Genomic DNA, 15,649 nt, shown 5'->3' with positions numbered 1-15,649 from the left:
TGGCATTCTTACTTTCCTTTCTAAAATACACTCTCACATAAAATGTTGGGATTTTTTGGAGATAGTGGGCGGGAAGAGAGAGAGGTGGGTTTTGACTTTAGAACCAAACAACTACGGCAACATTATAAATGAAGGCCCTGATCCTGCAAACACATATGCGAGTGCTTAACAACATACAGTAGTAAAGTTAGGCACAGGCATAAGTGTTTGCATGATAAGGGCCTAATTTCATTTATATCACAAGCTTAATTCAAAATCTAATCGAGAGTTAAGGATACAAAGAGTTCTTTCATGTATGTTTCTGCCAAAGAAATAAAGGTAAAAATTGGATAATTAAAACACCCTTATAAAATAAAATGAGGTGGGGAAGGAACATGGAAAGTTTCTGTTGTGTCAGAAGTTTTGCTCTTTACTTACATGTATGTTTTAATTCTATTTTAAATTAAAAATTATTTTTAGAAGATCCTGAGGCAATGTCCAAAGAGGCCACATGAGGGCAATATTATAACCTGATTTTCACAATGTGCAGCTGTAAGTGAGAGCCTCAAGTCATATTAGTAGGCATATTTCCTGAAAGTATACTGTTCCTGTTTTGTTTGCACATATGTTAACTTGGAAAAAACATCTCGTTTATTAAAATTTTCAAATGCACAATACACAAGAGACAATTTCAATGGTCGGTAATTTTGGCTTACACCATGGAACTGTTACACAACAGTAACTAACTTTAATGAAAAGAAAAGGAGTACTTGTGGCACCTTAGAGACTAACAAATTTATTTGAGCATAAGCTTTCGTGAGCTACAGCTCCCTTCATAGCTCACGAAAGCTTATGCTCAAATAAATTTGTTAGTCTCTAAGGTGCCACAAGTACTCCTTTTCTTTTTGCGAATACAGACTAACACGGCTGCTACTCTGAAACTTAACTTTAATGAGTTCTTTTTAGTGTGCTGCATGCTTTGAAAGTAACTTCTGAACAATGTTTTAAGATGATCACCTAAAGTTGCATGAGTTCACAAAATGGGTAATTAGACCCAGAAAACTAGCAGGCACCTAACTACCCATTTTGCATGTGCACATACATGGAGTCAGATTCTCAGCCACTCCTGTAGCAGTGCAAAATACTACCTACTACATAAGGTAAAATGCCAGATGATGCAGAGCTCTGTGCCAACTGCTCTCCCATAAGACATGATTGGAGCCATGTGAAAGCAAATGCCTCCTTTAAAAGATGGTAGGTGAGAGGGTGAATAGATCAAAATGGTTAATCTGAGTAATTAAACCATTTTCTAAGACTCTAAAGCACCGATATCAGTTAATCTCTTAAAACCTGTCAATATAATACAAAAATTCTATATTGACATGACAAGCTATGCAAGTGTTGCCAAAATATAAAAAGACAGAACCCTTGGTTACCAAACAGCCACAACCAGGATCCTGAAGATAGTTAGGGGAATACTGCTCAAGAGAATTAAAGTGCTAATGTGCACACGCGGACACAAGTCCAGTCTTCAAGTCCTACACAAAATAGTGCAAAGCACCTGATGGAAGTAAGAGTCTCCCTTTTTGGTGAATACTGCATGGCCTGTCAACCTTGAAGTAATTAACAAGTGAAGAGCATTTCATACATCAACACTGGCAATATACAGGAAAATGTTTAGGCTTCAATTATTTGCTCAGTGAGAGTACATAATGTCTCCTGACATGAACAGGAATGATTACACACTGATTGGACATAGATTCCTTGATATGTACCTTATGCAATTATTTTACAATTATTTCTATTTTTTTAAGGCACAGATGGTAGATAAAATCACTGTAAACCTCTGTCACTATAAGCAGGGTGAGTAAAAGTGATTTGTAAGAATTATGTATAATAGTTGTAAACTACTGACATTTTGGAGCTGCACAACAAATAATGAGCATTTATTCCTTCATTCACATGAGAGATACTTCACAAAGAAATCCCACATTTCAGAAACGTGTGGCTGAGGCTGAACATTTCTAGTTATTATGGACCAAATTCCTCAGCTGTCATCAACTGGCATAGCGCCACTGATTTCATTCAGAGGTCCTGGCTCACTGTGTCTGCTGTAAGCGGGTAATTGGCATTGTAGGTTTGGCTGAATTCTCTGTCTAGTTTACTGAAAACATGCTCTACAATTAGCCAAAATGGTTTATAGCTGACCTGGGGTATTCTATCTGCTACCCAAGATCCATAAACCTGGAAATCCTGGACGCCCCATCATCTCAGGCATTGGCACCCTGACAGCAGGATTGTCTGGCTATGTAGACTCCCTCCTCAGGCCCTTCGTTACCAGCACTCCCAGCTATCTTCGAGACACCACCGATTTCCTGAGGAAACTACAGTCCATTGGTGATCTTCCTAAAAACACCATCCTAGCCACTATGGATGTAGAAGCCCTCTACACCAACATTCCACACAAAGATGGACTACAAGCCGTCAGGAACAGTATCCCCGATACTGTCACGGCTAACCTGGTGGCAGAACTTTGTGACTTTGTCCTGACCCATAACTATTTCACATTTGGTGACAATGTATACCTTCAAATCAGCGGCACTGCGATGGGTACCCGCATGGCCCCACAGTATGCCAACATTTTTATGGCTGACTTAGAACAACGCTTCCTCAGCTCTCGTCCCCTAATGCCCCTACTCTACTTGCGCTACATTGATGACATCTTCATCATCTGGACCCATGGAAAAGAAGCTCTTGAGGAATTCCACCATGATTTCAACAATTTCCATCCCACCATCAACCTCAGCCTGGACCAGTCCACACAAGAGATCCACTTCCTGGACACTACGGTGCTAATAAGCGATGGTCACATAAACACCACCCTATATCGGAAACCTACTGACCGCTATTCCTACCTACATGCCTCTAGCTTTCATCCAGATCATACCACTCGATCCATTGTCTACAGCCAAGCGCTACGATATAACCGCATTTGCTCCAACCCCTCAGACAGAGACAAACACCTACAAGATCTCTATCATGCATTCCTACAACTACAATACCCACCTGCTGAAGTGAAGAAACAGATTGACAGAGCCAGAGGAGTACCCAGAAGTCACCTACTACAGGACAGGCCCAACAAAGAAAACAACAGAACGCCACTAGCCATCACCTTCAGCCCCCAACTAAAACCTCTCCAACGCATCATCAAGGATCTACAACCTATCCTGAAGGACGAGCCATCGCTCTCTCAGATCTTGGGAGATAGACCAGTCCTTGCTTACAGACAGCCCCCCAATCTGAAGCAAATACTCACCAGCAACCACACACCACACAACAGAACCACTAACCCAGGAACCTATCCTTGCAACAAAGCCCGTTGCCAACTCTGTCCACATATCTATTCAGGGGATACCATCATAGGGCCTAATCACATCAGCCACACTATAGAGGCTCGTTCACCTGCGCATCTACCAATGTGATATATGCCATCATGTGCCAGCAATGCCCCTCTGCCATGTACATTGGCCAAACTGGACAGTCTCTACGTAAAAGAATGAATGGACACAAATCAGACGTCAAGAATTATAACATTCAAAAACCAGTTGGAGAACACTTCAATCTCTCTGGTCACTCGATCACAGACCTAAGAGTGGCTATACTTCAACAAAAAAGCTTCAAAAACAGACTCCAACGAGAGACTGCTGAATTGGAATTAATTTGCAAACTGGATACAATTAACTTAGGCTTGAATAGAGACTGGGAATGGATGAGTTATTACACAAAGTAAAACTATTTCCCCATGGTATTTCTCCCCCCCACCCCACCCCCCACTGTTCCTCTGATATTCTTTTCAGAGTAGCAGCCGTGTTAGTCTGTATTCGCAAAAAGAAAAGGAGTACTTGTGGCACCTTAGAGACTAACAAATTTATTAGAGCATAAGCTTTCGTGAGCTACAGCTGTAGCTCACGAAAGCTTATGCTCTAATAAATTTGTTAGTCTCTAAGGTGCCACAAGTACTCCTTTTCTGTCTGATATTCTTGTTAACTGCTGGAATTAGCCTACCTGCTTGTCACCATGGAAGGTTTTCCTCCTTCCCCCCCCTGCTGTGGGTGATGGCTTATCTTAAGTGATCACTCTCCTTACAGTGTGTATGATAAACCCATTGTTTCATGTTCTCTGTGTGTGTGTATATAAATCTCTCCTCTGTTTTTTCCACCAAATGCATCCGATGAAGTGAGCTGTAGCTCACGAAAGCTTATGCTCTAATAAATTTGTTAGTCTCTAAGGTGCCACAAGTACTCCTTTTCTTTCTGATATTCTTGTTAACTGCTGGAATTAGCCTACCTTGCTTGTCACCATGAAAGGTTTTCCTCCTTTCCACCCCCTGCTGCTGGTGATGGCTTATCTTAAGTGATTACTCTCCTTACAGTGTGTATGATAAACCCATTGTTTCATGTTCTCTGTGTGTGTGTATATAAATCTCTCCTCTGTTTTTTCCACCAAATGCATCCGATGAAGTGAGCTGTAGCTCACGAAAGCTTATGCTCTAATAAATTTGTTAGTCTCTAAGGTGCCACCGGTACTCCTTTTCTTTCTACTTCTATCTATCACTTTTATTGCTTCTTCAGCTGCCAGAATGTTCTGTAAATGGTGGCTGATGCCCCTTTTTGAAGACTTGTCTCAGCGCTGATTATTTTCCAGAGTGCAATTCCACAACTACTAATGATTATTATCCTCCAAGCTAGTTCCTAGTTACGGGATTATAATGATGCCACTGGACACTTGTAATATTTTCAGTTAACTTAAAATTAAATTAAATTCAGAGGAAGCAGAGGTCTGTTCAGTGGGTGACTTAAATGAGGAAGACCAATTAGTTTCCAAAGGGGAGATGGTAAAAATGAGTAACAACATCATCTCATAGGCTTCAATATGCTCCAACATTTTAGTATTATCATAGTAGGATTGGGGCATTTTAGCATAATGGTAGCACTCATGCTGATTAAGACCCAAATCATGCCCCCCACCCAAGTGACTCAGTTGGGATCTGGGGATCTTCTTGTGGGCAAGTGTGGAAGCAGCTTCCTCAACCCTCAAGCAATGGTGCAGGAGTTGAGACACTCCAGGTGAGACCCATAGAAGACTCTGCAGCCCTAGTGTCTCCCTTCTGCAGAAGGAAGGATGGAATGATCCACAAGGCAGCAAATCCTCTGGCATTGCAGGAAGAGCTGCTATGTCTCAAGCACAGTTTCTCACTAAATGGAACAAAGGAGAAGTAGGATATGCATGAGGAGGCATGTGCCATTGGGCAAAATGGATCACAGTCTCTCCCCCGCCACCTGGAGATGATAAGATCTAATCTATTTTAGGCACTTATAAATAGGGTTGGCAGGATCCGATTTGTATTTCTTTATGCATTTTAAAGTTTTTATCAATTTAAGTTTCCAGAATTGCATGAAATTGGGGGGGGAGGGGAAGACAATTATTTAATGACAAGAGACCCTAAAATTCAAAAAGTTAAAGCTTTATAACCATTAAAACACAAATTGGCAACACCACATGTCAAAATACACAAACTCTTTTTAAGTCAAACTCTAATAAGTTTCCAAGGTGCATTTTTCTTACTTTGCTTAGCTGTAAATGTCTATTATTACTGACAGAAATATTTTCCCAACAATTCGTGTGTATGCAGCGAAAGCAACATTTACTGGCATTTACTGATAAAATCTAATCCTTTCAATCCTTTCTAATCCTGTTTATAAAGCATCCATCTTCACAGAACCTAGGATCCTAAGGGTGGTGCACTGGAGGCCCATTCCCTCCATCTTACAGAGCATTTCCGTTAGTTTGTGACCACTTCTCTCATAAAGTGCAATTCTGTGGCATCTCTAGTTCAAAAAATTAAAGATCCCAAACCAGCCTTTATTTTAGGTACTGATTTTATTTTCTTCCATAGTGGATTAACACCAAGCTAGAAAAAGCTTCATCACTGCAGTGTCTGCACAGTTGTGCTTGAGAGTGTAACAACAGCTCTGCATCTGCTCTCACACAACTGAGCCAAAACTTGGAAGTGCCCTGATAACCCCATTGTGCATGAAAATATTCCCTCCTCCTCTGCAAACCAAACACTGCTCTTTTGTCTGATCAATGAAAGCTATCCATGAAAAGTATATTTTGTGTTCAGTAGGAATGGCTAATAATGAAGGAAGAAAAAAGAGTAACTAAATTGTTTGCCTTTCTACCACTGCACTTTGATTGAATGAACCAGTTAGAAAAGAAGAGTTTTACCTTTACAGAAAAGTGCTTTGTCTTGGGAGGAAGCCAGACAATGGCAGTTGAATGAATGAATGCCCGCAAAGGTGTTAAGGATGTCACTAGCACATACGCTTTGAGGATGATGGAAAGGTCTTGAGCTTTAAAGAGCTCCTTGTGGTCAGCTGAAGCTGGTATAGAACTCCTGCAAAATAAGAACAATAAGTGTTAGGAAAGTGCTTGCTTCCTCTATATGAAAATGAAAATGAGGTATAAGAATACTGAAAATAGGAGCCTTTCTTCCCCAGTGAAGTGACACAAGAGATGAAACCAAGTAGGTTGGAATAATGCTTGCACCAAGTCTGTTTTTACTGCTTGGAGGATTTATTTCATCATAATTCCCAGATAAAAACTATGGCAAGATGGAGTTACGGCTGAGAGCACATATCAGGAACTTATAGGTAAAAAACATCACAGCAATGTTGTAATTATTGCAAAAACAGGCATGACCAGAAATCCAATTTTAAAGAAATCCAAACATGTTAAGGAATGGAAATACAAAGTTAAGGCACCCAAACAACTTTAACTCTGCCCTGTGCTAATGCCAGGAAGAAAGGAAAAGAGAAAACTACATTATCTTTAATAAAAACAACTTATATATAAGTCTTCTTAACATATGCACAAAGTGCCTCTGGTGGCACATGAACAGGATTCATCACCAAATTTGGTCCACTGATTGGATTATTAACTTCCCCGGCTCCGTACTGACAGGGAGTGCAACATGAACGTTGATCCATTACATTTAAGTGGGGTCACACACACTAAAATGTCATGTTATTGCATGACATCACTGAAGACAGTTTTGGTTGGACTTATTCCTGGAGGTTTCATCACATGACATAATCTTTAGTTTAAAATTAATCTTTAAATCCCAGAGACTCCAGGACAATCCTGGAGGGCTGGCAACAGTAGAGAGTCAAGACCAGCACCTTCGTAAAATACTGTAAAAGACTCTGACACAAGGAAATAGCCCTTTATAAATTAGTGAACAATAATCTGGCAGACTTTGATTTGGACGTGATAGGGATGTAGGCAGGCAACTGGTCAGGTATTTAACTGCACAGTCCTGTTTCTCTAGGGTTTATCCCCTGTCTGGTACTCAGACAAAATCAGAGATGGGGGATGCCCTTTTGAACATTGTGCTGCTCTGCTCTCACCGGTGTGACCTCATATACAAGGTCCCATCGGTGGAGGCAGAGCAACATGTTCTTAAAAATGGCACCCTCCCATGTGGCATGACCTTGCACATACTGTGTGTCCAAGGTCATGCCGGCGGGAGGTGGGGCCATTTCATTCCTGGAAGTACTGGAATGTCCAGTAATCCAGGAATGCGTCAGTGGCCACACAACAGGGATGTCCAGCTACTGGTCTTTTGCTGCAGTAGACTGCAAAGAATTAGCTGTGGAATTGTATTGCCAAATTGTATTGATCAATAGATCAAAAATCAAGAGTCAGACCTCCCCCAAAATCATGAGGTTTTTTTTTAAAAAGAATGTGTCTTGTTTTTTAGACCAGTCTCTTGATGTTTGCACTCCCCCTGCCCATCCCCAGGATGTGTGCATGTGACAGTTAGTGTTGCTCACCCTCCCACATGTACCGATAAGGTGATTTTGGTGCCTGCTGCAGGAGCTCTCACCCCGACATCTGCCCCTCTCCTGCCCAGCAATTAATTCTGTCCCGCAAGCCTCCATCAGTTCTGTCTCCACCCAACCCACCTCAGTTCAGCTCCCCCACAGTTCAGTCCCTCAATCCCGCTCATCACCACCCCATCAGCCCCCCTATCCCATCAACCCTATTGCCCTCAGTTCACCCTCTCAGCACTCACCCCATCTACTCAGAACCCAACATCAATACAACATCAATCCCGACCCACGTTTGAGAACCACTGCTCAAGACAAAAGACTGGTCTCTGCCCAGAAGAACTAGTTTAGCAGAGCGGAACTTGCCTTGGCAATGAAGTCACCTGCCAGGGGTTTGTGCTCCTGTGGAAAAACTGGCAAAGGCATCCCCTGACACAGGGCACTAAGGTTTTTAAAAGGACAGAAACTGGTCTGCGCAGGAGCGATTTTCTCCAGGCCATGAGGAAAAAGCAACTCACCAGCATGACACTTAAGACACTGGGGACTCCCTGCCTGCCTCCCTGAACCCAAATGGTCCCCCCAGGACTCACAAGGGAAGAACGAGCTAGTTAGGGGCATTGTGCTTAGAATGTATTTTGCTTTGTATGAGCTGTACTGTCTTGTGGTTTATATGATTAAGTAAAAGCAGAAATGTGTTAGACACAGTAGTAAGTGTTTTAACTACTTTACAACTACTGCGTGACCCTGAGAGAGTTAAATAGTAACTACATCTTTGTAGGGAGAATCCTGGGACAGGGTGTGTTTAAGCAACTGGTTTATCTCAGAGGTCAGCACTGGCCCTGGGGGCCTAGGGCAGGTGTGTAGAGAAGCTCCATTCCCAGACTGAGAGCCACTGCTCAGGAAATATGCCAGAGAGGCTAAGTGAGGAACCAGTGCTGCATCCTGCTCCAGAAGTTTAATCCACCCGGGAGATCTGGAGCCCAGAGGCTTGGCTTCCCCACACAGCAGTGCTCATGGAGTGGCCAGAATCTTTCCCAGAGGGTCCCAGGCAGCAAAATCTGTGTGGTTCTGCTGAAACAGACGCAGGATTTGGAGAGCCTGTGCTGGGAGGGCATATTCCAATATGCCAAAGACCTCAGCTTTATGGGGGCTCTCTGCAGAGAAGAGCTTGTGGGTTGGGGGCAGGGGATAGGCCAGGGCACAAATAGGGCATGGGTTGATAGATCTGCCACTGTACAGACTTATATATTATTAAGAGGTGTATCTGTATTTGTATCTACCTAGGTGATTAAATGATCCTCATCATCTCAGTATATGAAGGTGTGTGTGTATGCACCAAGGCTACGTCTACACTAGTTTATGTCAGCATAACTTATGTCGCTCAGGGGTGTGAATAAACCACTCAACAGAGCAAAATAAATTACACCAGCCTAAGCGCCAGTGTGGACAGCTGCGCCACTGCAGCACTGTATATGTAGACAAGCCCTAAGAACTGCAGTGATGATGGCATGTAAGTACCTGCATAGATAGAATGCTGCTGGGCTTCTGATCCTTCCTTTCTACATGCTGCTGGACTGCCTCTCACTCAAACATGCTATGAAACATATACAGACAACCAGAACATAATGATACAAAATCATCATCTTACAGCTGTGCGCTATTGGTCCAGTTCCACAAGTACCACAGATGGGCAGAATTTGTCCTTTCATCACCCTTGCGTGATTTCACAGGCTGAGAAGGGCCACTTGCGATGTTTGACTTTGACAGCATATATTGATCCAGGCATCCAGGGAAAGTAATGGGAAGGTGCAATCCTGAAAAAAATCCAAATAAATAAAAAAAATAGTCAACATACTGTTAAAAGGAGCAGTCACCTCCTGTTTAATGAAATATAAAATAAAAATATGCAGAGAGGAGCTACAATCATCAGATGACTCAGTAAAATGATAAATTCTTAGGCTCCTTTACCGTGTTGGGATCTGCTAGCAGAGACCCTTATGCCCACAAGGAGTCCCCATCCAACTGCAGGAGCAGAGCCTTAACCATAGCCACAGTTCTCATTGTACACAAATATTGGTTATTCTGTTCATTCCCAATGACAGTGCTAATGTAGGAGTCTGTGTTACACAACTCCCTTCACTTCATTAAAAGAAATCCCTCATTTCTCAATACAGAATAACTCAGATGTAATAGGGCCTAATACTATGGGCTTTATACTGTCAAAACTACAAGTGATATTGATTGGAACTTTGTCTGAATAAGGACCACAGGACTCTGCCCACACTAATTACACACAGATACAAACAACAAGATACTCTTTCATTGAGCATACTTAAGGTTTGATTTGTATCTGCTGAAATCTATGGGAGTTTTGCCATTGACTTCAATAGAAGCGGGAGCAAGCCTCATACTGTAGCAACAGAGATCTCAGAACTACCAAACTAATATTATTAATAATCAAAATATCATGATGGGATATTTGCCAATAGGTGGTATTTTCTTTTTTACTTTGCTGACAAAAAGCCCTTGCACTGTGCCTTTATTTTGTCCTGTGTGGTTTTCATTAACTCCAACATACTTCACTTTTAGACATTTCAGACTCTTAAGTAACACTCAGGGAAAAGTCAAGCTGTTCGTATTATTTCCAGACCTCATTTTAGGGTAAAACCACACTGTGCTAAGTTTATTAAGGTATTTGTGTAACTTCCCTTTTAATGCAGATTCACTCCATTTCAATATATCAATTTAAAAACAAAACTGAAGCTGTATATTTTCTAGGGTGCGATACGAGCAGCCCTTCACTGAGCGCACAGCTCGTCTCTGAAAAGCGCCTCTGTTAAAATAGCATTGTGTAGGTCCATGATGATTGTCTCTCGATGATTCCTTATTAACACGCTCAGTTTATAGTCTTGCAAGTTCAACCTAGGCTCCGAAAGTCAATTTGGGTCTTTGTTTCACATGCATTATTCACCAGGAATAAAGATTTTGCAGGTCAAAATCAGGCCCTCTGTTACCCGTGTGTGCACCCTTCATCTTCAGGTTATACCTGTCATGTTAACTTTGCAACCCCATTATATGGAGGTAACTGATTTGAACTTCATAAGCAATTATCAATATGTTGATGTTGCATAGGGAGGAACAGCCTCCCATCTGTGTGGGCTCTGCAGCACTGACAAAAGCAAAACCCAGTAAATTCTTATTGTAGTCACTTAACTCAGTCAAACTCACTTTATTTTGAATAGACACAGAGAGCAAATCTGATCAGTAAAAAGGGGCCATTTTTCCATATTCACTCTTCAAAGTAAGGGAGCATTTTAACAGGGTAATTTTCCAAAGGTCACTCTTAGGATAAGCTTTGGGCTGTGTGACGGGGTGTACAAACCCCTCACTGGCAACAAAGGGTGAAAGAGCAGCTCTGGGCTCAGCAGCCCCTGCCCCTCTGTCCAAGTCAAGCATGCTCCACTTGGAGGCGGGGCTTAAAAGGGAGTCAGTCGGCTCAGTTAGGGCTGGAAAGGGTAGGGAGAAGGGCTGGCTCTGGTTGCTCCAGTGGACGACGCAGCCAGACCCAGACCAGGAGGAGAAGCATCGGTGAGTGGCAGCTCTTATGGACTGGAGATGGTAGGCAACCTGTGTGGAAGTGCTGGCTAGGCCAAACTGCAGAATGCCTTAGGCAAGGGGGAGGTAGGAAGTGACCCATGGAGGCTGACTTGAGGCACCCCAGGTGAAAGGCGTTGGACAGGCCTCAAAGGGCCCTGAGTCGCAACCCGGTGGAGCAGGAGGGCCCAGGTTCCCTTACCCCTCCTACTGCGACCACTAGGTGGGGTGACTGCCAGAGATTGTGACCACTAGACAGCGGACACCAGACCCATTCACAGGCATCGAGCTCTGGGTGTTCAGGCACAGAATGGAAATTTCAAAGCAGACTGTGGATGGTACTCAAACATTGGGGTGGTTTATGCACTCAGCCAAGATAAGCAATGCTCAAGCAACAACATGCTCAAAACCTCACTATCCCTGGAAGGTGTGGCTGTCAGTCTGTCTTCTGCTCCTCATTCAAGATGTCAGCATAATCCACCGACAACTCTGTGCACATTGTTCTTTCAGGAGCCTGGTCTATGCACAGTATTTGCGTAGACCAGTTAGGAGGCAGAGTTACACTTGTACAAAGGATCCATATGCAAATATAGCTTAAACCCCAACGTTTACAGGAATAAGATATACCAATAGAAACCCGGTATAACTATATCCACACTAGGGGGCTGTACAGCTTTAGCTATTCCCTTTTCAAACTGACATAGTTAAAGTGGTACAACTGTGTGTAGACAACCCCAGAGAAAAGAATCTATGCCAGAAAGTCGTGCCCGCCCACTAAGAATGCATACAGAGGGGCAATCATTTTCCCCACTTTTTTAATTATACCAGAGACAGAAGACTTTAAAAAACAACTTATTTGTAATTGTGTGGGAGGTTGTATTTCAATAATTCTTATGTTACAAGACCAGGGTAAGGAAGACCATGCTGAAGACCAATTTCCAAACCAAAGAGGAAAGCCTACATTTTAGGCCTCTCAGCCTTAACAGTGTCCCTTTAAGAAATAACACTGAGGGTCGATACATCCCTGGGCCACTGCGGAGCCCGGCACAGGAATCCAGAGCAGTGGAAATGTGCCTCCAGACCCCAGCACTACTGAGAGTCAGTTCGGCTACAAACCCCGTTGCCTACTCTGTCCCCAAATCTACTCTAGCGACACCATCAGAGGACCCAAGCACATCAGCCACACCATCAGGGGCTCATTCACCTGCACATCTACTAATATGATATGTGCCAGCAATGCCCCTTTGCCGTGTACATTGGCCAAACCGGACAATCTCTATGTAAAAGAATAAAGGACACAAATCAGACATCAGGAACGGTAACATACAAAAGCCAGTAGGAGAAGACTTCAATCTCCCTGGACATTCAATGACAGATTTAAAAGTAACCCACCTTCAACAAAAAAACTTCAAAAACAGACTTCAAAGAGAAACTGCAGAGCTACAATTCATCTGCAAATTTAACACTATTAATTTGGGCTTGAATAGGGACTGGGAGTGTCTGGCTCACTACAAAAGCAATTTTGCCTCTCTGGGTATTGACACCTGCTCCTAAATTATTGGGAGTGAACCACATCCACCCTGACTGAATTGGCCTTGTCATCACTGGTTCTCCACTTGTAAGGTAACTCCCTTCTCTTCATGTGCCATTATATATATGCCTGTATCTGTAATTTTCACTCCATGCATCTGAAGAAGTGTTTTTTTACCCACGAAAGCTTATGCCCAAATAAATCTGTTAGTCTTTAAGGTGACACCAGACTCCTCATTGTTTTTGTGGATACAGACTAACACAGACTAACCCCTCTGATACTTGAGTTCAGCTACTAGCACTATATAAAGCAACTGTTCCTGCAGCAGGGCATTCTGGAGTGTACGAGTTCCCTGGTCATGCCCTCATTATCTCCAGGCCTACTCCTGCTCCCAACACCCTCTGTGTGCCTGCTGTGGAACCTTTATGGCTGCTCTACGGTCGCTTTGTACCACCATGGCTGGTGCAAAGTATCCAAAAAGCACATGTGATTTCAGAGTTTTTTTCCAATTTACCTTTACACTCCTGAAAATCAGGAGTAACTCACTGAAATTACAACAGAGTAAAACTGGTGAAAGAGAGGAATCGGACCCTGTTCTATTATATTTTGAAATGGCTGCATATACATTATGTGATTCATTCAACTGTTCAGAGGCTCTCTCCTATGGGTTTCTCCTATCAGTTAGACAGATACAAATTAGATATGGGCTTGACCTGCTGTGCTCAGATCCCGAGCTGGATTCTGCTTCGCATCCAAACTGCCTAAAGGTTCATAGCAAGGCTTTTGGTTCAGGCCTACCTTATATACAAATAAGATTTTTTTTTCTATAAAGGATTCATCCTTATGAAGAATCAGACATTTTATAGGCAGTGCATCCTAATTTAAATGTCATGGGGCTCAATGAATAGATTTTGAAATTCAAGTTTCAAATACTTGTGAATTATTATATAGAAAATTGAAATTCCCTCATCAAGGGACGTGATACTGCTTAGCAAGACAGGGAGTTTGGATCATAGAATCATAGAATCATAGAATATCAGGGTTGGAAGGGACCCCAGAAGGTCATCTAGTCCAACCCCCTGCTCAAAGCAGGACCAAGTCCCAGTTAAATCATCCCAGCCAGGGCTTTGTCAAGCCTGACCTTAAAAACCTCTAAGGAAGGAGATTCTACCACCTCCCTAGGTAACGCATTCCAGTGTTTCACCACCCTCTTAGTGAAAAAGTTTTTCCTAATATCCAATCTAAACCTCCCCCATTGCAACTTGAGACCATTACTCCTCGTTCTGTCATCTGCTACCATTGAGAACAGTCTAGAGCCATCCTCTTTGAAACCCCCTTTCAGGTAGTTGAAAGCAGCTATCAAATCCCCCCTCATTCTTCTCTTCTGCAGACTAAACAATCCCAGCTCCCTCAGCCTCTCCTCATAAGTCATGTGCTCTAGACCCCTAATCATTTTTGTTGCCCTTCGTTGTACTCTTTCCAATTTATCCACATCCTTCCTGTAGTGTGGGGCCCAAAACTGGACACAGTACTCCAGATGAGGCCTCACCAGTGTCGAATAGAGGGGAACGATCACGTCCCTCGATCTGCTCGCTATGCCCCTACTTATACAACCCAAAATGCCATTGGCCTTCTTGGCAACAAGGGCACACTGCTGACTCATATCCAGCTTCTCGTCCACTGTCACCCCTAGGTCCTTTTCCGCAGAACTGCTGCCGAGCCATTCGGTCCCTAGTCTGTAGCGGTGCATTGGATTCTTCCATCCTAAGTGCAGGACCCTGCATTTATCCTTATTGAACCTCATTAGATTTCTTTTGGCCCAATCCTCCAATTTGTCTAGGTCCTTCTGTATCCTATCCCTCCCCTCCAGCGTATCTACCACTCCTCCCAGTTTAGTATCATCCGCAAATTTGCTGAGAGTGCAATCCACACCATCCTCCAGATCATTTATGAAGATATTGAACAAAACGGGCCCCAGGACCGACCCCTGGGGCACTCCACTTGACACCGGCTGCCAACTAGACATGGAGCCATTGATCACTACCCGTTGAGCCCGACAATCTAGCCAGCTTTCTACCCACCTTATAGTGCATTCATCCAGCCCATACTTCCTTAACTTGCTGACAAGAATGCTGTGGGAGACCGTGTCAAAAGCTTTACTAAAGTCAAGAAACAATACATCCACTGCTTTCCCTTCATCCACAGAACCAGTAATCTCATCATAAAAGGCGATTAGATTAGTCAGGCATGACCTTCCCTTGGTGAATCCATGCTGACTGTTCCTGATCACTTTCCTCTCCTCTAAGTGCTTCAGGATTGATTCTTTGAGGACCTGCTCCATGATTTTTCCAGGGACTGAGGTGAGGCTGACCGGCCTGTAGTTCCCAGGATCCTCCTTCTTCCCTTTTTTAAAGATGGGCACTACATTAGCCTTTTTCCAGTCATCTGGGACTTCCCCCGTTCGCCACGAGTTTTCAAAGATAATGGCCAAGGGCTCTGCAATCACAGCCGCCAATTCCCTCAGCACTCTCGGATGCAATTCGTCCGGCCCCATGGACTTGTGCACGTCCAGCTTTTCTAAATAGTCCCTAACCACCTCTATCTCTACAGAGGGCTGGCCATCTCTTCCCCATTTTGTGTTGCCCAGCACAGC

General features: G+C 43.2%; 1 protein-coding gene across 2 annotated transcripts in view; it reads right to left on the bottom strand.

Moving 5' to 3' along the window:
• The window catches only part of CPED1 (cadherin like and PC-esterase domain containing 1), a 221,472-nt gene that overhangs the window by 138,881 nt on the left and 66,942 nt on the right, over positions 1-15,649 (bottom strand). For both annotated transcript variants that reach the window (XM_043495675.1, XM_038387589.2), the window contains exons 6-7: positions 9,520-9,685; positions 6,268-6,436 (exon numbers count right to left, since the gene is read on the bottom strand). In XM_043495675.1, the coding sequence (XP_043351610.1) occupies positions 6,268-6,436; positions 9,520-9,685 (335 nt within the window). The remainder of the gene's footprint in view (positions 1-6,267; positions 6,437-9,519; positions 9,686-15,649) is intronic.

This window comes from Dermochelys coriacea, chromosome 1, assembly GCF_009764565.3.
Source record: "Dermochelys coriacea isolate rDerCor1 chromosome 1, rDerCor1.pri.v4, whole genome shotgun sequence".
NCBI classification, from domain to species: domain Eukaryota; kingdom Metazoa; phylum Chordata; order Testudines; family Dermochelyidae; genus Dermochelys; species Dermochelys coriacea.
This window is presented reverse-complemented; position numbering and strand designations above follow the sequence as displayed.